The sequence below is a fragment of the Apiospora aurea genome, assembly GCF_038362705.1.
Source record: "Apiospora aurea strain CBS 24483 chromosome Unknown utg000009l_segment0_segment0, whole genome shotgun sequence".
Classification (NCBI taxonomy): Eukaryota; Fungi; Ascomycota; class Sordariomycetes; order Amphisphaeriales; family Apiosporaceae; genus Apiospora; species Apiospora aurea.
Genome location: NW_027117396.1, coordinates 1000064 through 1022860, shown reverse-complemented (window position 1 = coordinate 1022860; position 22797 = coordinate 1000064). Strand labels below are relative to the sequence as shown.

At 54.2% G+C, this 22797-nt stretch overlaps 9 protein-coding genes across 9 annotated transcripts; 4 read left to right on the top strand and 5 right to left on the bottom strand.

The window, feature by feature from the left end:
* Positions 1–449: 449 nt before the first annotated feature.
* PG986_013440 (uncharacterized protein) lies at positions 450–2661 on the bottom strand (the record flags this gene model as incomplete). The annotated part of the gene is made up of 4 exons (XM_066849662.1): positions 450–1334; positions 1393–2082; positions 2117–2554; positions 2623–2661. The coding sequence occupies 4 exons, from the start codon at positions 2659–2661 to the stop codon at positions 450–452; spliced, it is 2052 nt and encodes a 683-aa protein (XP_066693805.1).
* A 2636-nt stretch (positions 2662–5297) lies between these two features.
* PG986_013439 (uncharacterized protein) lies at positions 5298–6407 on the top strand (the record flags this gene model as incomplete). The annotated part of the gene is made up of 1 exon (XM_066849661.1): positions 5298–6407. One exon carries the CDS (start codon positions 5298–5300, stop codon positions 6405–6407), a length of 1110 nt encoding a protein of 369 aa, XP_066693804.1.
* A 460-nt stretch (positions 6408–6867) lies between these two features.
* PG986_013438 (NUDIX hydrolase domain-like protein) lies at positions 6868–8432 on the top strand (the record flags this gene model as incomplete). The annotated part of the gene is made up of 4 exons (XM_066849660.1): positions 6868–7050; positions 7318–7483; positions 7571–7621; positions 7723–8432. The coding sequence occupies 4 exons, from the start codon at positions 6868–6870 to the stop codon at positions 8430–8432; spliced, it is 1110 nt and encodes a 369-aa protein (XP_066693803.1).
* Positions 8433–8783: 351 nt separating this feature from the next.
* On the bottom strand, positions 8784–9782 carry PG986_013437 (uncharacterized protein; the record flags this gene model as incomplete). Its single annotated transcript, XM_066849659.1, has 4 exons — positions 8784–8901; positions 8972–9104; positions 9446–9629; positions 9690–9782. 4 exons carry the CDS (start codon positions 9780–9782, stop codon positions 8784–8786), a joined length of 528 nt encoding a protein of 175 aa, XP_066693802.1.
* Positions 9783–11031: 1249 nt separating this feature from the next.
* On the top strand, positions 11032–11772 carry PG986_013436 (3-hydroxyanthranilate -dioxygenase protein; the record flags this gene model as incomplete). Its single annotated transcript, XM_066849658.1, has 3 exons — positions 11032–11063; positions 11124–11257; positions 11315–11772. 3 exons carry the CDS (start codon positions 11032–11034, stop codon positions 11770–11772), a joined length of 624 nt encoding a protein of 207 aa, XP_066693801.1.
* A 385-nt stretch (positions 11773–12157) lies between these two features.
* Positions 12158–15243, bottom strand: PG986_013435 (glycoprotease family protein; the record flags this gene model as incomplete). Its single annotated transcript, XM_066849657.1, has 4 exons — positions 12158–13071; positions 13197–13524; positions 13607–14394; positions 14580–15243. 4 exons carry the CDS (start codon positions 15241–15243, stop codon positions 12158–12160), a joined length of 2694 nt encoding a protein of 897 aa, XP_066693800.1.
* A 1802-nt stretch (positions 15244–17045) lies between these two features.
* PG986_013434 (uncharacterized protein) lies at positions 17046–18302 on the bottom strand (the record flags this gene model as incomplete). The annotated part of the gene is made up of 1 exon (XM_066849656.1): positions 17046–18302. The coding sequence occupies one exon, from the start codon at positions 18300–18302 to the stop codon at positions 17046–17048; it is 1257 nt and encodes a 418-aa protein (XP_066693799.1).
* Positions 18303–19068: 766 nt separating this feature from the next.
* PG986_013433 (uncharacterized protein) lies at positions 19069–20080 on the top strand (the record flags this gene model as incomplete). Its single annotated transcript, XM_066849655.1, has 3 exons — positions 19069–19203; positions 19384–19628; positions 19900–20080. 3 exons carry the CDS (start codon positions 19069–19071, stop codon positions 20078–20080), a joined length of 561 nt encoding a protein of 186 aa, XP_066693798.1.
* A 1425-nt stretch (positions 20081–21505) lies between these two features.
* PG986_013432 (40S ribosomal protein uS19) lies at positions 21506–22298 on the bottom strand (the record flags this gene model as incomplete). The annotated part of the gene is made up of 4 exons (XM_066849654.1): positions 21506–21575; positions 21647–21943; positions 22041–22117; positions 22278–22298. 4 exons carry the CDS (start codon positions 22296–22298, stop codon positions 21506–21508), a joined length of 465 nt encoding a protein of 154 aa, XP_066693797.1.
* Positions 22299–22797: the final 499 nt, after the last annotated feature.

The following is a 22797-nucleotide window of genomic DNA, read 5'->3' as shown; positions in this document are numbered from 1 at the left end:
CGAATATTTCAATTAAATCGGCTAGGCTAGGATCATCCCTCTCCGGGACGCCTCGAGCTCTTCTTAACCAGTCTCCAGTCTGGTCTGGGATCAACTCTGGCTCCATGTGATCAAGACAGCAAATACATCTTACGAGTACATACATGCAGAGAGCATAGTTAACAAACTAGTTGCGCACCCCGGGCATTCGAGCCGAAACCATCATCTGAACCATGGCCACTCACTTTTGAAATCCATATAACGCCAGTCAGTCCTAAGCCGAATGTAAAGATGAGGTAACCGAAAGAGATATTTACACGAAGAGTTGTAGTGCTTGCAAGGCCCAATTAGATTGCGAGGCTCTGTAGAAGCCAGCCAGGGTAGGACAGGGCGAACGTAGAAGTCGCCAAGCTGCGGCGAGTTGAAATGATAGCATCTAAGAGGATATAGACGGATCATAAGGGGGTTCCTTATTTTCCGCCTGCTTTCGCTTTGCCTTTATCCTTGGCTTTGGCATCGTCTTTGGCATGGTCTTCGGCTTTGCCGTTGGCGGCGGCGGCGGCTTCTTCCTTGGTATAATAGCTCTCGCCATCGTGACCAAATAACTCCTGGTCGCCTTTGCCTCCCATCTCCATGAACTCGCGAGCGTCGCGTTTGTCTGCCGGTCGCGCTTCCATGGGAGTGACGTTCGTCGGGCTGTGGGAGTGCTTGTTTTTGGCATAGACCTTGAGGGCCTGATCCTTCTGTTGCTTGGGGCCAAGAGGTACCTCATGCGCTACCGTGACCGAGTTGATGGATGAAAGCAGTGTTCGCTCGCGGGCCATCCCGCGACGTTTGACATCGAGGCCACCGATGCCAGCCACCAGTCCATCGGTACTGTCATTCACACCGGGCATCTGCTGGGTGATCCATGGGTGGGACAGGCACTGGTCGACGGTGAAACGCTTCTCCGGCTCCACAACCAGCATCGAATCAATAAGATCAAGAGCTGGATCGCCCACCGAGTCCCAGTACGGAGAAGGGTAATCGAATCTGCCACTTCGGATCTGTTGCGACAGGGTATATGGGAACTCCCGCGAGTACAGCTCGTCGGAAAAGGGAGGGAATCCACACAAACAGATATACAGCACAACTCCCAACGACCAAACGTCGACAGCTTTCGTGTATTTCCTATTCTTGCCCTCGGCGAGGATTTCTGGTGCGACATAACTGGGGGTACCACAGAGAGTGGTCGTAAAAGACTCCTCGCCGATGATCTTGGCTAGGCCAAAATCTGCCAGTTTGACATGGATTTCCTTGTCCACGACCAGAATGTTTTCTGGCTTGATATCCCGATGGACAATGTTGCGGTCATGCTATTTCCTTGTCAGTATGATACTCACTGGTAGAAAGCCAGTTGGTTGAAGAGCTTACCAAATACTTGATGCCTTGGAACAGTTGGATAAAAAGCTTCCGGCACTCGTCTTCTGTCAACTTCTGCTTCATAACAATGTGGTTGAACAATTCTCCTTCTGGGGCCAGTTCCAGCACCAGATAGACAGCATTCCTCTCGTTGAAGGTGTCCTTCAGGCATAGGACATTGGGGTGGCTGACCCCCATAAGTACGGCAATTTCCTGCTGTAGACCATCTGTCTTGGACCGCTCTTCCATGCCGGGCTGCTTTGTAAAGATCTTGACGGCATACCTAGTGCCTGTCGATTTCTCAACACAAAGGAAGACCTCGGCAAAATGGCCCTTGCCGAGCCGCTCAAGCAGGGTGTATTGCTGGAGAAAACGGCTCGACATGCGGCTGCGTGGGTATTTGAAAATGAAGCGCGTCTTATCATTGACGGCGATCTCGTCCGAGTCGTGGAGCTCCCGCCGTTGGTTGCGGCCCACCAGATCTTCATTAACAAAGGTGCCATTGCTGGACAGATCTTCCAGGACGGCGATGGCGTCGCTGCCCTTATTTTCGGTGAAAATCAACGTGTGCCGGTTGGAGACTATGGGCTCGTTGACCACGACGTCGCATTCCTGATGACGGCCAATCAGATAACCGCCTGCCGGAACGCCCTTGGACTTTTCCTTCTCATACGACTCCTCCTGCTCCAGTGCCCGGGTTTCCTTCTTCTCCCTTGACCTTCGGGGCCGCGCTTACAGCATCGGGCATCGGGCAGGCAGCTCGCTTCCGCAGGACCACGCACCTCCCATACTGGGTATCCAGAGGGAAGAGGTAACCCCAGACCCCTTCCTTGACTTCGTCTTCGACTTGGTCAGACAGGGCAACCTGCTGGTCGATGAGTTGTGAAGCGAAAGCCTGGGTATCCTGCGGAGGGGAGGAGAAGCCCTGGTTTTGCGAGTAAGTCTCTTCCGGCGAGCGTTGTGCTATTTGGCTGGGCGGGCCACCCGGAGGCGGCGGCGTTGCGCTTCGGTCTTTGGTTGCATCGTTGGAACTGTTGTTGTCGCCAAGCGCGGTCACGGGAGAAGGGAGCTGCTGTTGGTTCTTGGTCACGGGCGTCTTGAGATGCTCGCCGTTGTGGGATATCCGTTCCGACCTGCGCGGCTTCTTGGAGTCGGAAGTTTCGACGGGAGAGTCCTGCGCCATGGCCGGGTTAGTCTGTGTCCTTGTCGGCCAGAGGCCAGATGCAGAGCATATGTGCTTACCCGAGCACGCTTCAGTTGGCTTTTCTCTCGCGGAGCCATGATGGCAGCTTGTTGGGGTGTGGGTGCGGCGGCAGAAGAGGGCCAAGATAGGATGCTGGTGCCTACGAGTACCAGACAGGGTAGACTTGAGTCAACCGGTGTCGGCTGGGCGTGCAATTGATTATATAGGACGGGGGTGGCCCGCCTCGAGAGGATGATTCAGAGTGTGCTGGGATCGAATGCAGCGAGGGCTCCGACACGGTTGGTTATGCTGGTGCGAGATAGGTTTTGTTCAGCAGGATGTGTCGGTCGATAGGTTGGCCTAGCTCAGCCTAGATGTCGAGGATGGAGTTTATCCTGCATGTGCATGTCCTCTGGGAAGTGCTAGGTAGGTATGTAGGTATGCAGGTATGCAGTACTAAACGAGACGGGCAGACGGGCAGACGGGGGAGTGATGGATCAAATGGCCGATCGAGGCAGCGAGCTTCAGTCGGCAGGACGGGTCATTTGTCACTTGTACGAGCGATACAGTATGATAGCTAGAAAGGCAGTGGATAGTGGATTACCTAGCCTAGCCAGTCATCCATCATCACTGATCAGGCTTGCGGCCAGGACGGGCATGGTCTGACCAGAGGACCAGACGCCAGAAAGCGACAGGGCTGATTCGACCGATGATCCGTGGTCACTGCTCCCGCTTCCCTGCAGGCGGTAGCAGCACAGCAGCAGCACAGCAGCAGCGCACAGTAGCCGCAGCCAAAACTGGATACCTAGGCAAGAGGTAACATGGGACGTCAACGATGGGCTTTCTCTTTCTCGTTGCTCGTCTCTTGCCCATCCCCTGATCAATCATCGCAATCCAAGATGGCCAGGCCTGCCAGAGGCGCATAACCATCAGATGACGTCGCTCGTGCTCGCTGCTTTGCAATCGGGCCACCGCACCCTTCCACTTTTTTTCTCCCCCTTCTACTCTTTTCTCAGCGAGTGTTGTTTGTCGGTATGTACATGTATGTAGGTGTAGTCAGAACTTGCGCCCCGCCCCGCAGTCGATTTCAGTCCCATCAATCAAATTGATCCAGGCCCAGCTGAGATGAACATGGGAGCAAATGGCTCCCTCCCTACTCCCCTGCTGGAGTGTCTTGCGGCGACGACTCATCACAAGCCCAGATTATTGGCTTTCTTCACTTGACTGTGTATTCCCAGATTTCTTATGGATGGAATGGTCGCGATTGCACATCGATTTCTTTTATTTATTTATTTTATTTATCTATTTATTTTATTTATTTTATTTATTTTATTTATTTTATTTATTTTATTTATTTTATTTATTTTATTTATTTTATTTATTTTATTTATTTTATTTATTTTATTTATTTTATTTATTTTATTTATTTTATTTATTTTATTTATTTTATTTATTTTATTTATTTTATTTATTTTATTTATTTTATTTATTTTATTTATTTTATTTATTTTATTTATTTTATTTATTTTATTTATTTTATTTATTTTATTTATTTTATTTATTTTATTTATTTTATTTATTTTATTTATTTTATTTATTTTATTTATTTTATTTATTTTATTTATTTTATTTATTTTATTTATTTTATTTATTTTATTTATTTTTTATGCAAAGCCGTCCATTCATCGTCTTTGGCTTTAGGCTCCCTCTTTTTGTTCCTCGCTTGTGTGGGAGGGCGAAAGCAGACAAGCTCAAATTGTCATGTCTTCTTTCGCCTTCCTACACAAGCAAGTGCCGTGTGTTGGCTGTCATGACTTACACATACCTACAGGTTAGTCCAAGCATCATCGAGCATCAAGCTGCTTCTACACAGCATCTGGCAGGTCTGCCAAATACAACAATACTTGGATTTTTGGTTTTGGTCGGCCTAAGGCTGTATGTATTCTTTGCTAATTTCGTTTGCGGCGTTGTGGAATGTGTTTATGCTTTCCAAGCCGCCTACCGTAAGCCAGGAGCCTCTCGAAGGAGCGATATACTATATAGCATTGTAAAACTAGTACTTTTAGATACCAGCCATGAGTCTGCATAGTAAATGACGATATCACAAGCGATAGTGTTTGCTTTGAGTATACCACTACTGTGCCGTCTGTATTTCCATTTCTTGTAGTATTCCCTTGGGGGACTGTGCAATGCCAGATAGAGCGCTATGTTTGATCGGCTTGGTCCCATCTCCGCGGCTCGCTCTCTTTCTGTGGCAATCTCCCTTTTGTCTGTATACAATGCTGCTTTTTAAACCTTTAGTTACGCCGGAAGCATGTGGAACATAGGCGAGTCTTTCGTCTTTGTCGGTTGCGAAGCACCACCGCCTCCGACGGCGCGCAAGGTATCGAGATGACCAGGGATATCATGTCGACATACTCTATCCCCCAACGCAGAAGTACCACTGCGGAGCACGCTGTCTTCTAGAGTGATATGGAACACCGATTTGGGGAGCCGCAACAGTCGGACGGAGACCCTGGTCCAGGCCAAAGGCAACAGAGCCAGCGTCCTCCTGGGGGGGCCCCTTCCACCGGGGGACGTTACCGATTATGTAACAAGGCCACTCCCCAGGATTCCTCCCCCAAGGCCGTCATCAGCTTCCTCCTCGGACTATGAGTCCGCCAGCATTAGCTCGCGGGACGTCTCGCCAGCTCCGTCGGGAGCAGGGACGGTACCCGATGTCGAGTACTCGAGGATGGTCGAAGAATGCGGCGGCACTCCAGAAGGTTTCGCACAGAAACACCGTCCAAATTCGGATCAGAAGACTGCGTCTACGAAAAAGGACTTACCCCTAACGATCAAGACAGAATACGCCGACTACAACGACTACGATGTTGTCAGCCCGGTCTCGCCCGCAACCCCGACACAGTCCTATAAGCTACACGTCGTGTCCCCTCACCACCTGCCCCGGACCCCCGGAGGAAGCGTCGACATGCCGGAGCTGATCGAATCCTACAATCATAGCCCGCGTCGGGGAAACTTTGACCACGCTGCTACCAATAGAGCCTACGGCGCCAACGACGACGCCAGGCGAACGCAGCCACCACATTCGTACCAGGTTCCGTCCAGCCTGCGGGTGCCCAGGCCGCCTCCAAACAACAAGCCAGCCCACAGGCGCAGTGACCCAGGAAGCCCGTCAATAAAGGAGCCGTCAATCTCGGGCGACGCCGCCCAAGGCACTTGGCAGCAAAACAGCCCTCTCCGCCCGGGGCAAATAGGGGCCCCAGTCCACCGAGCGCGAAGCCACGATGAACAAAGAGTCACGCACTACGGCTCCGAGGTACCGGCACCCCCTTCGAACCCCGGTAGCCAATCGAGACTTGTCGGCACGTACAGCCCGGAGCAGAGCAGACCGCCGACCACAAAGGGGAAGAAGATATCCTTTGCCGGGCCCAGGGTGAACAGCTACTTGAACCGAGCTAGGGTCAGCAAGCAAACGCCGACGCCGCCCCCGTTGAAGCTTGCCAGCAGCAGCAGCAGCAACGGAACAACGGAAGGGCACATCAAGACGCCGTTCCCAGCCAGCTCCTTCGACTCGGACGAGTCGGACGACGAGGGCGAAAAGAAAGGCCGGAAGTTCCCAAGTCTGTCGGCCTTTGTGGGCCAGAGCCATGGCCAGAGCAAATCCCAGGCAGAGGGGTGCCGAGGGCTAGGAGGGCTCGTGTCACGAGTAACCCACCGCTTCTCGACCGAAGATCCGAAGAGAGACAAAAGAGGCACTACTGCCGCGGAGCAGGACCGGTATTTGCAGGCCGCCCGAGCAGTCCGGCAGCCTCCTCCGGGCGATGAACATAACTGGATCTAAGCTGGTGGCGGCATGGCGTCGTTGTCGGATGGACACGATCACCCACAATAGGATATGCGTAGATCTAGATGTAGAATACCAGCGCGCAGTGCCTACCAACTGCCATGTTGCCTTGGAGCTATGTTCACGTATGCTAGGTTTGGTGGTGCAATGTCAGACTCCTCCAGCCAATGTCCGAAGCCACCTGCAGTCCGCGGACCGAGCTTCCCTGTGGAAATACCCCGCGGTCCTTTATTAAAGCCGTTTGCTGCTCCACGTTCCAGATTTGGACGTCGCATATCTCCAAATCTGATCTTCATACCGTCCATACCCGGCAAGGTCTCCCCCCAAACAAGGTTCATTACGTATGGTCCATGTCGGCTGAAGTTGCAAGCTTACTTGCCTGTGTACCTACCTATTGACCTTGACAAGCGGGCTTATTACATATCTCTCCGTCCTTTCAACCCTCCCTCCGTGTATCATGAACAACACCACCACCAGTCAAGGGCTGGATACTAGCAGAGACAACAAACTGAGCCGCCCACAGCCTGACGTTGACATCAACATCGACATCCAGCGGGCGCTTGACCTCGATCTCACTTCGTACGAGGCGGCGCATTACTGGGATGCGTCGACCATGGCACCGCTCAATGAAACCTCGGCGGTCAGTACAATCTAAACCACTTTTCCGCTTTCACACGCATATACTTTTCTTATCGCAATACCTCGTTGCTTGCCCCAATATTCGCGGTTTGATGGGTCGGGTGGTTGTGCGTCTCCCTCTAAGTCGCCCCTACGTCATCATCCTTGTTGGTGAAAGAGAGAAAGAAAAAGCGAATTACGGAGAAGGGAGAGTAGTGAGGAGAGCGCGAGCGACAGAAAGAAAGAAAGAAAGAAAGAGACAAGGGACAAAATGCTGAGGAGCTCCAAGGCCGCCATCGCGCGCTTACGCGCCTATCGACCACCTCCGTTCCCGACATGGGACCGGCTGCCCGTAAGCCGGCGGGCCGCGGTACTCATATTATTGTTCGCCGACCGGCGCGGGGACTTGCGGGTAGTCATCACAATGCGGGCGGCGAGCTTGCGCAACTTCTCGGGTACGACCCCCCACCAACCTCCTTTGGCCACCTGCGGCCTGCGACAGACCACGAGATCGTACAATTGACCGCCGGAATTTGATACAGGGCACGCCGCTTTCCCGGGAGGCAAGGCAGATTCTGTAGAAGAGACGCCCTGTAAGCGTCTCCTCTCCCCCACACCCCTTCTCCCGGCCCTCTGAGACACATGGCGAGAAAGGGCACGAGATGCTGACCGCGCACCGCAAATAACCCAACAGACCAAATAGCCCGCCGCGAAGCCTGGGAAGAGATCGGGCTTCCCCTCGACGACGCCAAGATCCCCAAACCCTTCCACATCGAGCCGCTGTGCCAGCTGCCCTGCAGCCTCGCCAAGACGGAGCTCGCGGTGCGCCCCTGCGTCGCCTTCCTGCACGCCGACAACGTCCCCGGCAAGCCGAGCCTCGTGGTCGACAAGAGCATGATCCCGCAGCTGAACGCCAAGGAGGTCGCCGCCGTCTTCTCGGGCCCCTTCCACAATTTCCTCAAGCAGCGCGACGAGCGCCGCCGCGGCGATGGTCCGGACGCTGACGAGGAGAAGGAGGAGCTCCCCTTCCCCGATGGCGACTGGTACGACGGCCGCTGGACCGAGTGGCACGCCGAGCCTTGGCGCATCCATAACTTCTACGTGCCCATCAACAACCAGCGGGTCACGAAGCCGCCAGCCCGGGACGGCGGCCAGGCGGCGCTCGCCGACGAGCTCGAGGAGGACGAGGTGCAGCGGTTCCTGGTCTGGGGTCTCACAGGCCGCATGCTTGTGGACGCGGCGAGGATCGCCTACGCGGAGGAGCCCGAGTTCGAGCACAACGATCACTACGGGGACGAGGACATCATCGCGCGACTAGAAGCTGGCGGGATGCTGCCCGAAAAGAAAAGGAGGGAGGTGGGGCTTGACGCAGTTAAGGATGACCCCAAGGATGCTAAGATGTAAAAGACGCCGTATCATAGGCCTCCGTTTGAAACTAACTGGCGCATTTCGAAGAGCACTTAGACAGCATCAAATTTAGACGTGGGTACTGGGGTTGGCCATTGTGCCCGGCGCCCCATTTCATATGCAGTATTCGAATAAACATGGACTTTAGGACCTTACAAGTCGGGAATGACCATTCATGGTCGGCCTGGCTCTTCCAGATAGAGCCAGGATGCCAAGTGAGTGTCACCCCCATGATTCCTGGATCATGTACCTTCCCCGATTCACATATTCTATACGCGTTTAATTCCTACACCACGCTTGCCGTCTCTACTACCCCGGGCGTGACTTTCACATTTCGTAAATGATTCTCTAGTGGCAGGCAGTCTCCTTGGTTGCGCTTGTCGATTTGCCGAACACGAGGTATCCCAGGAAAGCCCCGACGGCGACGGCTACCATGATCCAACCATTATAAGTCATGAAAAGCAACCTGAATACCGGGGTCAGTCGGCTACAACCGCCTTCTTGCCTCGCGGGCAGCGGCGTGGTAGTGAACTCACATTATCATAAAAGCGTAGAAGGTCTGAACGGCGTACAGTGCGGCTTTGACGACATGCGAGCGCTTCTCGACAGTGACCTGGCGGAGTCCTGTGGGCCAGAGGAACGGCGTTGACTCAGTAACTTGTTCTTGGGCTTGATTCCGTCAAGCAGCCATGATAAATTAGAATCCAGTTCTATCATCTTTGCCCACGGACAATTTTCCTTTTCTTATTGGGGTGAAGAAGAAAAGGGGTATGTGTGGACGGATCGTGCGCATGCAATGGGTGTGTCTCCCCCTTCTCTCTCTCCCGTACGAGGGGCAAGAGAGGTCGAAAGGGCAAAGCTGCAAGGACGTAACGCTCCGTGAAGTGGCAATTTCTAGGCTGGGAGAAAGGCAAGGGCGGCTGGGATATAGGAGGCTCGTCTAACACGGTAGCCGCCAAGCCTCCTATACTGCATGTATGTAGATGTAGTAAGGGTTGGGGAGAACTCACTCGGAAGCTCCTCTGCCCTCCTCGCGGCCGAGGCTTCATAACGCCGGATGAGATCGCGCAAAAATTCGTAGCCGGCGCAGATAAGGACGACGGCCAGAAAGGAGAATATGAGCGAGACGGGCCCGCGGACATGCCATTGCCGGAACACGATGCAGAGGTTCGTTGTGTCCCACGTAAACAGCATCTAACAAGAAGTCAATCCGCCGCTGGAGGGAGTCTGTAGGTCGCATCAGCAGCAACTCACATTCATGTTGCACATGTCGCTCATTCCGCCGCCGCCGCCGCCGCCGCCGCCGCCGTGTCCCATGTCGCCGTGATCCATGTGAGAGTGGTCCATGTTCATATCTTTGAAGGGCTGCAGCCGGGCTACTTCGGTCGATCGAGTGGTCCGTCGGAGATCAAAAGTACAGCGTCTGGTCTGTCGGGGGTGAGGCGTGTTGGTTTGTTGTCAAGAGCGGGAATGGGACGCTTCTTATAAAGCTGTATGCCTCGGGTCCCTCGTTCCGCGGTACACGTTGCTGCGTTGTGTCGGGAGGCAGGCGCATTAATAGCAGGTCGGGATGGTCTGGAATACGGGAATATGGGAATATGGTACGGAGCAGTATCCTACTGCAAGTATACGATACATGAGCAGGAGCCAAGGCCCAACCTTGCGCAGATTAGGGAAATGGCGGCCGGATACGTTTTAGCTTGCTTGCACGCACCAAAACCCGCGCAAATGTGCTCAATCGTGCGGCGGGCGTCGACCGTCCACCGTTGGCAAAGGTTACGTGGGCTCGGTCGCAGCGCGTGGCATGTTTCGGGTCAGTTTAATGCACGTCGCTTATCGGATCAGCCTACTCCATTTCAATTGATGGGATGGGCGTCACACGTCTCAAGCCAGGCTTCTCCAAACCACGCCTCCCAGCCTCCGTCCGTTCGAGCAACCTGTGTCTGAGAGGGCTGACTGACTTTCAATACTTGCTCACCATCCTGCAATACTGCTTCATCACGCCTTAGGTCTTAGGTAGGTAGATAATACCCAAGCATACTTACATTTGATGTATAGAGCCTGGCAAGAAGTGTGTACTAAACATGTGAGGGAATATGTGAAGTGTATTTGTAAGATGTAAGCTAGGTACTTTAGGTAGGTATAGGTATGTGACTGCCGCCTACTCCGTACTTGCTGTACAAACATCCTAACGTTACTGTAAGTTGAGTGGAAGGTGCAACTGCAGCATATGGTGGGGAAGTGGGGGAGAGTTTACAGTGGTGCGGCAACTCGCGGATAGCGTCGACAGAAGGCAGACGACTGCTTATTCACAACCTCCCATGCATCTGAAGTCTGAACGTCCTTCTTGCCTCGTATATGCCAGTGGACAACCGGCCAGACCTACTATCCTATCACGAGCTACACAACACCCACGAGCTTGAGAAAAAAAGTACTCAGGCTCGACAGCAACCGCCTGAAGCGCCGACTCCATGTAAGTGCCACCACTCTCCACACCTCACACGACCCCGAGTCCCTGACTCGTACTACCACTCCGCCTGTACTGACCAGACGGGAAGCAGACCCGTGACAGTGACTCAAAGGATAGCTATCAATGATGCTTCCCGTACCAGTAAATCTGCCCAAGTGGTGAGTACCGTGAGACCTTCTCCAGGTAGATGAATGGAGACCTACTCACGCTTCGCACAGGCTGGAGGAGAACTCCCATCTCCTAAAGCCCCCGGTAAACAACTACTGCGTGTACAGTGATGGCTTCACCACAATGGCAAGCAACCCCTCCCCCCCTTTCCTTGTATATCGAAAAAAAGAGAAAAAAAAGGGAGGTAAGTAAGACAAAAGAGGAACGCAATCTCATCTTTTCTCCCATAAACAGATCGTAGGCGGCCCCAACGCGCGGACCGACTACCACATCAACGAGACGCCCGAGTGGTTCTACCAGTACCGAGGCGCCATGCTGCTCAAGGTCGTGGACCCGGAGACAAACGCCTTCAAGGACGTCGTCATCCGCGAAGGCGACATGTTCCTGCTGCCGGCCAACACGCCCCACAACCCCGTGCGCTTTACCGACACCGTCGGCATCGTCTTGGAGCAGCGCAGGCCCGAGACCAGCCTCGACCGCATGCGCTGGTACTGCCAGGCCGACGCCGGTACTGGTGGCGGCGACTGTGGCGCCATCGTCCACGAAGCCGCCTTCCACTGCACCGACCTCGGCACCCAGATCAAGGCCGCCATCGAGGAGTTCATGGCCAACAAGGAGAAGCGCAAGTGTCCCAAGTGCGGCGCGCTGGCGGACTCGGTGCCCAAATCCGGCTCAATTCAGGATCCTAATCTGGCCTAGGTGGGAGGAAGGATCGGCTGTGTTGTGCACTAAAAGCTGCTTTGTGCCCGCGTTCCTCGAGGAAATGCGAGACGGGCAAAGTTCCGAACTAGGAGATATTTGCTTGCACCGTCGAAAGCAGCACTGGATGCATGGATACCGAGTGATTCTTGATGTTTCATTATATTATGGGTGTAAGTAGTATGTATGAGTGCCAATACCCAGCAACTCATGTAGACGAAGCTCTATCCAGGAATGAAGCCCTTTTCCTCTTCCCCTTCCCCTGCTTCTTTTTCAAGTCGCCCTAGAATATGAAAAACGCCTAAGCTATGCAAAATGACAAATGTTTTCGCCGATCGACGACGGTCAATCGAATGATACAAATGGAATCTCATTCTCCCTTGAATTAATATAGCTGTTCCTTGGTCCTCTGCGCAGACTTCTTCCCTTGCCAGTTGACCCATTCACACCTGCAGCCGCCCGTGCCGCCGTCCACGCCGCCGAGCGAGAGGTCGGGCTGCTTCGAGAGGTCGTTGACGAGCGCGCCACCAAAGCCCCGGTTGACGAGGATGAGCTTGCTGTCGGTCCGGTTGACGCGCGACTGCTGGTCCATGCCGTAGTAGAAGGTCGCCTTGCGGAACGGGTTGCCGCCGTGCAGGTCCTCGGCGATGGTCACGGGGTACGGCATGGTGCCCGGCCGAGCGTGCACCGTGGTCCCCTCCTTGCCGGGGGCGGTGCCGTTGCCGATCAGCCGCGAGCTGTTGCCCATGCGCGTCCACATCTGCACGACGAAGCGCACCTCGGTCCAGGTGACGAGGAAGCGCGCGTCGGCCAGGCGGGCGCCGCCGCCGCGGTCCGTGGGCGTCGTCTCGGCCGTGTTGAAGAGGTACACCGTCTTGTTGAAGTACGTGTAGAAACCGTAGTGCTCCGTCGGCAGGCCGCGGTCGTACAGGCGCAGTGGCTGCTGCGTCGCGAGCGGATACAGGCGCGCCTTGGCGCCCGTGCCATCCGAGTTCGTCTCGGGCGGCGGCAGGACGTTGGTCAAGTTCCAGCCCGAGGTGCCGTTGATGGGCGCCGTGTCGATGCCGGAGCCCAAGTCCCGGCGGCCGTTGTTGCCGGCCGAGTCGTCTTGCGTCATGTTGGGGCCCACGGTCGCTTCGAGGGACGGCAGCAGGCTGATGTAGAAAGGCGTCGGCTCGCCGGCCTTGTTGTCCGACTGGATCTCGTCGGTCGTGTTGCCCAGGAACGACATCTCCCGCAGCGACGGCGGGGCCGGGTTCGGGTTGAAGCCAAAGTCGTATTTGCCGACGTCTCGTCGACCTATCGTTCCCGATCCTAGGTCAGTCTTCGGGGGCGGGATGTTGGGGCTGGCTTGCTTGCTGATTGGAAAATCTCTTGGTTTCCTTGCTGGGGTCCTTGGTTGTTGTCGCTCTTCCACAGCTGACGGCTGCTGTTATCGTACTGGATCTGGAAGATGAACTCAGGGACCTCGGAAGGGTTGGGGTTCCGAGGGTCTTGCTGGTCCTTGGGCACCGCACAGCTCCACGCAGTCGACGCAGTCAATTCCACACAACCGTCAGTGACGACCGGTGTGTCGGCCCCTGCCACAGTCAAGACTCCAGTTGGCATGGGTGGGAAGTCGGTCAGGTTGAGCCAAATTGACTGCTCTGGGCCAGACGGTGACCGCTTGCGAGTCAGAACCACGACCAGGACGATAATGAGAATGATGACGGCGAGTATGCCGCCACATATGCCCAAGTAGACTCTGCGTCGCTGTCTGCCTTCACGTCCGGTACGGCTACGGCCAAAGCAACCCTCGGCTGGTATGCAGCCGCGCCCTCCAGAATCCGCCGACTCTCCTGGCGACGATATCTTCTTTTTCATGGCGCCTCCTATTACGCTCGGTCTTGTGTCGCGTCCCAGATGCGTTCTGGAACTGATGGCCAGGCACAAAAGTGCCCACAGGGCGGTCTGGCAGCACGGCCGCTGGGACCATGCGTGGTGTGACTGGGATCTCGGACATATTTATCGCCCCCTGTGAAGACATAGTACCCGGTATGCCGGGGGAAAGCGGGCCGGGGGAGGGAATGGGCTGCGGGCTGTAGAATCCTTGAGGTGGTAGTATCGGGCCGTATTTGACCTGCTTATTGGTATTCGGGGGCGGGGAGTATGGGGGCGGCTGATCCGACGCGACCTGGTTCTCTTCGAAAAGGATTCTTGCCTTTTCCGAATGGGTCTCTTGGCGGTTGGAAGGGCCGGCCTCTGTTGGAGTCCCCGACTGTTGTCTCTGCGCAGTATACACAGTTTGCGCAGTGTCTTGCGGCCTTAAGAAGGCTGGGTGCGAGGCTACATTGCTGGCAGCCCCCGTGGCCGTTGCCTGCTGTCTCTTTTCGTCGACTCCCTGCCACCACTCCTGAGGAGAACTCGCCAGCGGGCTCGGGCCGGTGGGTTGAGTCCTGAAGGGGTTCGACTGAGCGTAAGGGGTGCCGACGTGATCCCACCAGCCGCTCACCTGGGTGTCGGCGCTCTGGGGCGTTGCCGCTACAGCCCTGGGCTTAAAGGACTTGCGAACCCCCATCGGACTACCATCTTCCTCGAATAGTGTGCAAGGTGTTCCGGTGTCGTCATCTTCGGGGTTGGCAACTGCCTGTGGCTGGGTCTGATTAAATCGGAGAGTTGCTGGAATAGCGGGTACGGGGGTACATTGGCAGTGCTATCATTGGGGTTCAAGCCAAAGTGGGAATATTGTGAGTATACACTTGAAGCAGCGCGAGGGCCTGCTGAATAGGGCGACTCGCTACATTCGGTGTCGGGTGACCATACGGAACGTAACTGTTCTGGTGACATCATGCTCCCGTTTCCGTTGTTGGCCTTCTTCGATGCGGCCTGGTTGATATAGTTCCGCATGTCAATGGGTGTTTCCACGAGAGCCGTCTGGGGGCTGACTTCGTGTGACGACAGGTCGCCTTCAGGCACAGAAAGGCCTATCACGATGGGCCGTGCTACAGGCGAGAGATCGGTTTCGGTGCCGCGAGAGGTCGTGGTGGTGGTCTTCTTGGCGGATTTGCTGTTGTTGCTGTTGTTGTTGTTGCTCTTTTGGCTTGCGGGCTTGGGTTTGAGCCAGGCAAAGCTTCCGATGGAGGCGGAATTGGGTGAGCCCTCGAGTGCTCGGAGTGCGGCCGAGTCCTGAAATCTGGTTGTGTTTGTCTGTTTTTTGGATGTGGTGGTCCGGCGGAACTTGGACATGTCCGTAACCAAGGTAATGCCAGCTTCTGCGTTCTGGGCTTTCTGGCGACGTCTCGATTTTAATCTTTCGAGTTGCCTCTTGGTGCCTTTGAAACCATTGTCTCCCGAATTTGTCAAAGACTCTCCTTCTTTGTCCAGGTCAGTCACTGGCTCTTCATCTTCCCAGGCTTCCCAGTCTTCCCGGTCCGTATCGTGGCTGGGGGTAAGGCGCTTTGGCGGCGCCGTATTTGACTTGGATGTATCCATTCTGGTTTTGTGTGCTGTCCACGCCTTTCTTGGGCGGTCACGGGATATTCAACAGAGTAAAATAAAAGTAAGGATGTCCTCAGTGAACCGGCAATGAGGAAATATTTGTGGGATTATTAGAGGATCTGAACTGAAAACACAGAATGGGTGCTTTAATATGAACAGGGACAGACTCGAAGGGATATGGTCATGTGAGTGAGTGTGTGGGGTGATGAATGTGCAGAGTGTCGATGGTTCGGAAACAGAGCCATTCACGGATTGACTGGTCTTGATGGATGGATGGATGGAAGAATAAGGGAAACACGTTGGAACAATGGGATAGATGCAAGAGAAGATTTTGGAAAAGTCACAATGACATTGTGAATTCAAAAGATTCATTGGGCCTTGGGCTTGGGGCAGCAATAAAGAGTCTGGGGGCCATGAACAGGACCACAGCAGCAACAATCAATGAATGGTTACCACGAGTCTCCCGCGAGTCTCCCACGAGCCTCCCTCTCGAAACCCACCGTTACCCGAGCCAGGGTAGACTGCTCAGCGCGGGCGGCCATACCAGTCGAGGCGCTCTCATTTCGACCAAATGGTCGCTTAACTCACGACAACTCGCGCTCTGAGTGGTTCCTCGAGCGTCAAACCGGGGGGGGAGGACCAGGGAGAGTGGACCATGGACCATGCCGTGTTTGCTGTCTGCAGGCCCCGATCGCCAAACAGGGCAGGATCCCAAGAGCCTCATAGTCGCAGTTTGAGAGGCTCGCGCCGCTTCTTGGACTTGGACATGCAGAGGCTGAAACTCGGGCTCTGAGTGGTGTGTGGTTGTGCAGGCGCATGTGCGTCCGGTATGAAATAGCCGCCGTTGTCGTTGCTTTTGGGCCTCTCATTGGTGGACGTCGGCCAGTGCCAAGCGTCACCACGCATCTGATTGGATCTCCTTCTCTGCCACCGCGGCTGCAGGCCCCCGACCCGCCCTTTTTGGTATTTACTCGCCCGGGCTAAAATTCCTTCGTCTTCGTCTTCGTCTGCGTCTGCGCTACTTGTATGCGGCTGGACTGCTTCAGGCCAAGAGGCCATCCAGTGCTGTTGAATGGTGAACCATATGGACAGGGGGAGCTATACCCTCCCCTTCGTTCCTTCGTCCCTTCGTCTTCCCTCCTTCTCTCCTTCCCTCTACTGCAGGCCCGTCTTGGCGCCTGGGGCAGGTCGCATCCGGGGCCAACCGATCTGGACGGATTCCCTACTGCAAACCTGTATCGCTCGACAACAACATTCGAAAAGGCACGTGTTATCGTGTTGGCGTGTTGGTCTCCCGTCAATGAGGCCACGGATACATCCTCTCACACCATCCGGTCACAGTTTAGCCATATCATGTCACTGCTTTTTGCTTTTTTGTTTTCCGTGACACAGAGGCAGCCTGAATCTAGTGTAACATGTCTGATCACCTAGGGCCGCGTTGGGGGCTAAATATACATGTCCTGCACCCCTCCAACACCAAGGAAGAGTATAGCGTGACGAAGAACTTTGCCTTGGGTTGTGGTGCGAGTAGAGTAGAGCCTGTGTTTTGTCTTTGACGCAGTCATCTCCTAGCAGTCCGGCTGAATACCTGTAGTCGGGGTGGGCATAAGGAAAGGGGAGTCTTGACGCAGCTACACACCTATTGGACGCCAGTAGACCAGATTTCAAGCCCTGCAAGTCACCTCCCTCAAACGCATAAGAAACAAAATGTTTTACGTGCGCATTCAATTTAATACATTGTGGCATTGGGTATATCTATATAAAACGCCTAAGAAATACAAAACCCCGTGTGCTTTTTACAGCTCATTATGGGTGGGCGGCACCCTCCCTCCGCCGGGCTGCAACATCGAGTACAGCTCCTGAGCCCACGATTCTTGCGGCCTGTCCTTGATGATACGCCCCAGATAGAGAACCCAACAGCTGTCGTCGAATTCACGGCCTTCGGTGTCGCAAACGTACACCTGGGTCGAGAATCGAGGTGGCCAAACGCCCGTCTTGGCACCCACATTCTCGTCCAGGAAGTTGTCCATGACAATCCTGGCCACTTTGGCACGCGCTGGTTCCCACTCGGGCCCCTTGGTCATCAGGATGCGCAGGAAGTCCTCCATGCCCTTGTTGTCGAGGAACTCGCCGCGGATCTTGTCGGATTTCAGCAGTTTCCCAACCACAGCGAGCAGGGCACGCATCCAGGTCGCTTCGTTCGAAGCATCAGCGGAGCCCTGCTCTGCTCTAGGCTTGAGTTGACCGTAGAAGGCATCCTTGAGGGATTGCCCGCCTGAGCTGGTCTGCCCAGCCATCAGAGAGTCCCAGACCTTCTCGACATCCTTCAGCGCCGGGGGGTTGTTCTGCAAAGCCGAAGAGAGGGTGATGGCCGCCAAGAAGTCCCGACGATCGGCATACGAGCGCTTTGTCACTTCTTCGGCATCTCGCTTGGTGACGAGATTGAAGAGAGCCCTCAAGATATCCTCATCTCCCGCGATCTGCTGTCCGTAGTACATGTCGTGTGAGAAGTCTTCCAGCTCTGCAAGGGCATCCTCTAGGACAGACGACTCGGCCGAGAATGCTGCGTTTCTATGCAGCTTGACCGAGTCCATAGCCTGGAAGAAGCCAGGGTTCTTCTCCTTGGGCTCCTTGACAACGCCAACAGGCTCGTAGACAGGCGCACCCGATGGAATGTTGGGCTTCGCCTCTGTCAGGTCCGGGTCCACGACCATGGCTGCCTGGTCCACGGGGAGGCCTTCGAGCGATGCATCTTCTGCGCCTGGGGTGTTTATCTTCGCTTCCTTCTGACCGGTCCAAATGTTCATTCGGACATGGAGCCCGGATGGGAGGTCCTGGTCATCGTGTACAACTTGAAACTCATCGGTTGGCGAGAAGACCTTGGGATAGCACTCGGCTGAGTTGTCAGTATGACATATCAGTTCGCCTTCTGCCGATGGAGATGGCGAGGCCGACACTGGAGATGATACAGTGGCGATGGAGGAAACAACGAATGATAATAGGAGGAATGCGATGCTTAGTCGAATGATTGAACGCATCCTCGAGGAAGCCATTTTCATGTCCGAAGAGGGATAAGGGGTTGGGGCTTATAGCAAGTGCAAGTGTAGGTGCTTATTAGAGGTCAACTCATGCGCATAAGCTCCGATAGCCAGGGCTACTTTTGTAGTGGTTAGTGGCGACAGGACAGTTTGCAAAGTGGAACAGGCCACGAAAACCAGACACATAAACCCAAGGTAAATAAATCGGTACGCAATTGCTTGGATGACTCGGCAGACAAGACAGAACTTGATGCCTAGAATAAGTACAAGTAGGGGGTGATCTGTACTCAAATTGCTGGAACCACCGCTCTGGAGGCTTCGAATGGATTCTTTTCTTATACCCAGCCCAAATTGAAGCTGTATCCTGGCTTCCAACCTTAGCGACTTCAATGAGTTCATGTCGGGAACGGCAGCATACCTATCGAATGATGGGCATATCAAACACAAGATGCTAAGCACTTGAACCCCGTTCCTAGTATTGCTGTCCCTCCAAATGCAGATTGTAACTTTGAGATTGATCTATTGAAAGATGCATCAATCAATGGCTGAGCTACCATGTAAAGAATTATCCCCAATGCCCATAAGGTCAAGCAGTTCCAACTTCCAAGCTCCGACCCGAAAGCAACATCCCCACACCCGTCCTCTCCTTGCTTCTGATTGGCTGTCCGGCTTAGTGCCTCAATTCAACATCACTTGCGACATTGCCGAAGAAACAGTCGAGAGCTCTCCTCCTCGAAAGTCAAGAAACGCCAATTGACACCACCACCCCGACTCGACCACCATGCAGGCCCTCAGGCAAAGAGCGGCTTGCGCTGCTCGACAGACCCGCCCGACCTCGGCCATCCGGAACGCCCGTGGTTACGCCTCTGGCCACGACCACCACCATGCCGCGCCCGAAGTGAAGGAAGGCCTCGGCGTACGTCTTCCTCTCTCTCTCTGTCCATCTCCTCTCCCTTTGCTCGCTCGCTCGCCCGCCACGGGGAACTCTGTGGCCTCGAGTGATAAGTCGCGTCAACTGCGCCCGAAGGCAGACTGTTGTTACTTTGCGGGAGGAAACACGGGGGAAGCGGAACATTCAGCTAACGGCGGATAACAGCCTGCTTTCTACGTCTTCGCCGGCCTCCTCCCCACGGCTGCCGTCTTCTACCAAATCTCGCGGCCGGGCGCCGACGGCGAGCCGTCGACCATCTCGAAGTACTTGAACCAATTCGAGGCCCTCAACAAGGATCATGTGGTCCGTAACGCATTGCGCACCGACGCCCTCGAACAGGCCGCCCACGACAAGCACCTCTTCCTAAACGCAGGACCCAAGAGCCCGCATGTTGAGCTCAAGACGCCTGAGTAGGTCTTCCCCTTCTCCAAAACGAGGGCTACCCCCCCCCTGCGATACGGAAGTATACTATATGCCAAGCAGAGGCGGCTGGGTGCCGACTGTGCATACAGGCCCAGGAATAGGGGAGGGAACAGAAGGAGGGAGAAAGGCGAAGATATGAACACAGAGTCTTGATAGTGGTTGTGAGGGGTCAGAAAAGGCCCATCTCAATCTACTATCACACCTTGAAGATGCAAATTGGGGACAAATCAGATTAGCTAACCTAGTACACGATGACAGACTCCTGAACTCCGGCTCGCCATGGAACGTCCCCGCTGGTCACTACGCCAACCTTGACCATGTGACGGAGCACTACCGGAAGGCGCATATCGCGGACGAGGAGCGCAAGGCCAAGAAACTGGCCGAGAAGGCGGCGGCGGCCCAGGCAGCAGCCCAGGTAGCACCCCAAGCCGAGGCTTAGTATGGTCAAAGTCCAAAGGATAGAGAGACAGGGAAGAGAGGACGCTCGGTGAGCGAGCCTGCCTCTATGTGTGTATCATAAAATCGTACATAGAAATTGGGGTGGCAAATCCAACAGACTAACAACAGTTCCTTGGGAGACCAAAGACTCTACCTACCTCCTGTCTGTGTTTACCAGATTACGAGCATTCTGTGAACTTGGCATAGGGCATGCAGCTTTTCGCATCCTTGATCGTTCAGTGTGGTAAAGAATCAACGCTGGCACTCATCCATAGACCTACCACGGAGGCCCAAGTCGATGGGCGAACTGCCACCTCAGTGGATGTATCGGTAGAATTCCTGCTGTAATTACCAGGTCCCCGTACAGGGTAGCATAGTTATCTCGTGTGTTCGTAGCAGGGAAACCGCCCGAAGCGCCGTCTGTCGAAGAGTACGGTTTAGAGAAATTGCCCTCCAAGAGTACTGACAATTACTATGCTGGAGGTTTGTGTATATACGGCATATGTAAGGTACTAGCCAGCTATTCAAACACCAGGCAGATGAATGTCCCACGGAGAAAATAACACCGAAATATTAAGATCCCCTGGGCATACATTCGTGCGCTTACTCTACTAGCAATATGCCTGTGGATGATAAGGCATCCAAGCACCCGAGTCGGAAAAAAAAAGACGATTCTGACGCTCTCTTTGAGTAATCATATAGTTATTATGCCCAAGTACATGCCTTCGTGTCGTCAGGGCTAACCTCCATTTGAGCACACAGTAAATCCTGCGTAAACAAGACAAATACAAGACACAAGATCAAAAGGATGCAGGTGTTCCACACCCTTGACTTTTGAAGAGCGAAGTAAGATATCAGGGTAAGTAAGTCTGGACCATGCAGAGCACATGCATCCTGAATATAACCTGCCGGCCGCGTAGGACTCTCTCCGTCCCTCCCTCCCTCTCTGCCTTTCTATAATTGGTATGGACCCAGCATTTACGTAGTGTGAACTGTGGATACTAGTAGAAGCGGTTCGTATAGAACGATCACCACAAAGATCATTTCAAGCTCAGTAGTCATGATAAGCGGGAGACGAATGACATGCGGCACCTCGGCCTGTTCTATAAGCGACCGGTTGGTCGGCGACGGGGTCGAGGGACACGGTCAAGGAACGCTGGTTGATTTAATTCATTTTGCCATCATTTCATTCGAGTACGAGCTATTGTAGCGACACCCATTGAAGTGGCATATCAAACCACGTTGATGGACCCAGATCGGCAGTTTGTTTGCCAGAGAAAGCGTTCGATGATATTTTATCTCATCTATCATGACGCATATGACATCGTGTGTAGGCCGGATTTCCTTCCTAGCCACACTTCCAAGCAAGAACCAATCCATTCGCCTTTTCCATGAATGCAAGGACCCCCAGAATACCCGCAACAGCCTACTTGAGAGGAATGAAACGAGAAGAGTGGGTGGCACCAATACCGGGACGACCGTGCTTGACGGGGTGGCTAACGAGATTGTCAGTTATTTGAGCACACGTCCATCGCGTGTTGCGGGGAGTGGAGGGGAGGGGACATACTATGAGATAGAAAATTCACCCAGGTAGTGGCCGACCATCTCAGGTCGGATTTCGACCTGGTTGAACTCCTTACCGGAGTAGATACCGATAACGCTGCCAATCATCTCGGGGACGACAATCATGTCACGGAGATGCGTCTTGACGAGGTCGGGCTTCTCGTTAGGCTTGGCCTCCTGCTTCGCCTTGCGGAGCTTCTTGATCAGACCCATGGGCTTGCGCTTGAGACCGCGGTTGATTCGGCGGCGGGCACGAGCGTGGACGACATCACGGAGCTGTTCGGAATCGAGGTCCAGGAGACTGTGCGGACACCATGTTAGTACCCGTTTCGTTTCTTGTTCATGGTTTGCGCTGGCATCGGGCGACTGGACTGAGATCTCGAGGGGGGTTCACGTACGCATCAAGGTCGATGCCTCGGTAAGAGAACTTGCGGAACTGTCTCTTCTTCTTAAGCTCGGCGGCCTCCTCAGCGTTCTGTATTCGGAAAAAGCCTTGTCAGTCCATCATTGTCCATCAATTTGTAGATTTTTTTTTTTGGAATGGATTGCTGGCCATGCGCTCCCACCCCCCAAACGCTGCCGGGTGGCGCGCGCGGAGGGGGAAAGACAGGGCGAATATCTGTTGAAGCACGTACGTAATCGGGATCGTCAGCCATGTTTGCGGTGATTGAGTGTTGCAGGAGATTCGCTTGTCGATGGAGGTTGGTCGAGGAGCGAATTCAAGGGAGGTTGTTGGATTCTGGTGTCGAGGTCCTATCGATCAAAATTGATGGAGCGGATCGAGCTGCTACCACAAGAACACAGCCTAGACTGCAACGAGCCGTCAACAATTTTTCCCGTAGGGTTTTGTGCCCTTTTCCTTTTAGGCCGGGGGAGTCTGGTGCAGTGGGTGGCAGGTGGAAATGGGGGCTGGCCACGGGCCCACTTTAAGCGGGACAAAGCTGGCCAATGGGCGTGCGGATGAACTTCGGCCTGCTGACATAATGAATTTTCGGTGCTGCAGGTGGTGGCCATTCAATCCAAATCCTGGAGGCAAAGTCATCAATCACCACCACCAGTGCATTCTACGTTTCGATGCTCATCGAAATGCTTGGCTCTGCATTTACTTACGTACATAATGTACGTGCATAAACCAACTGCACAAAGCCAAGGGTC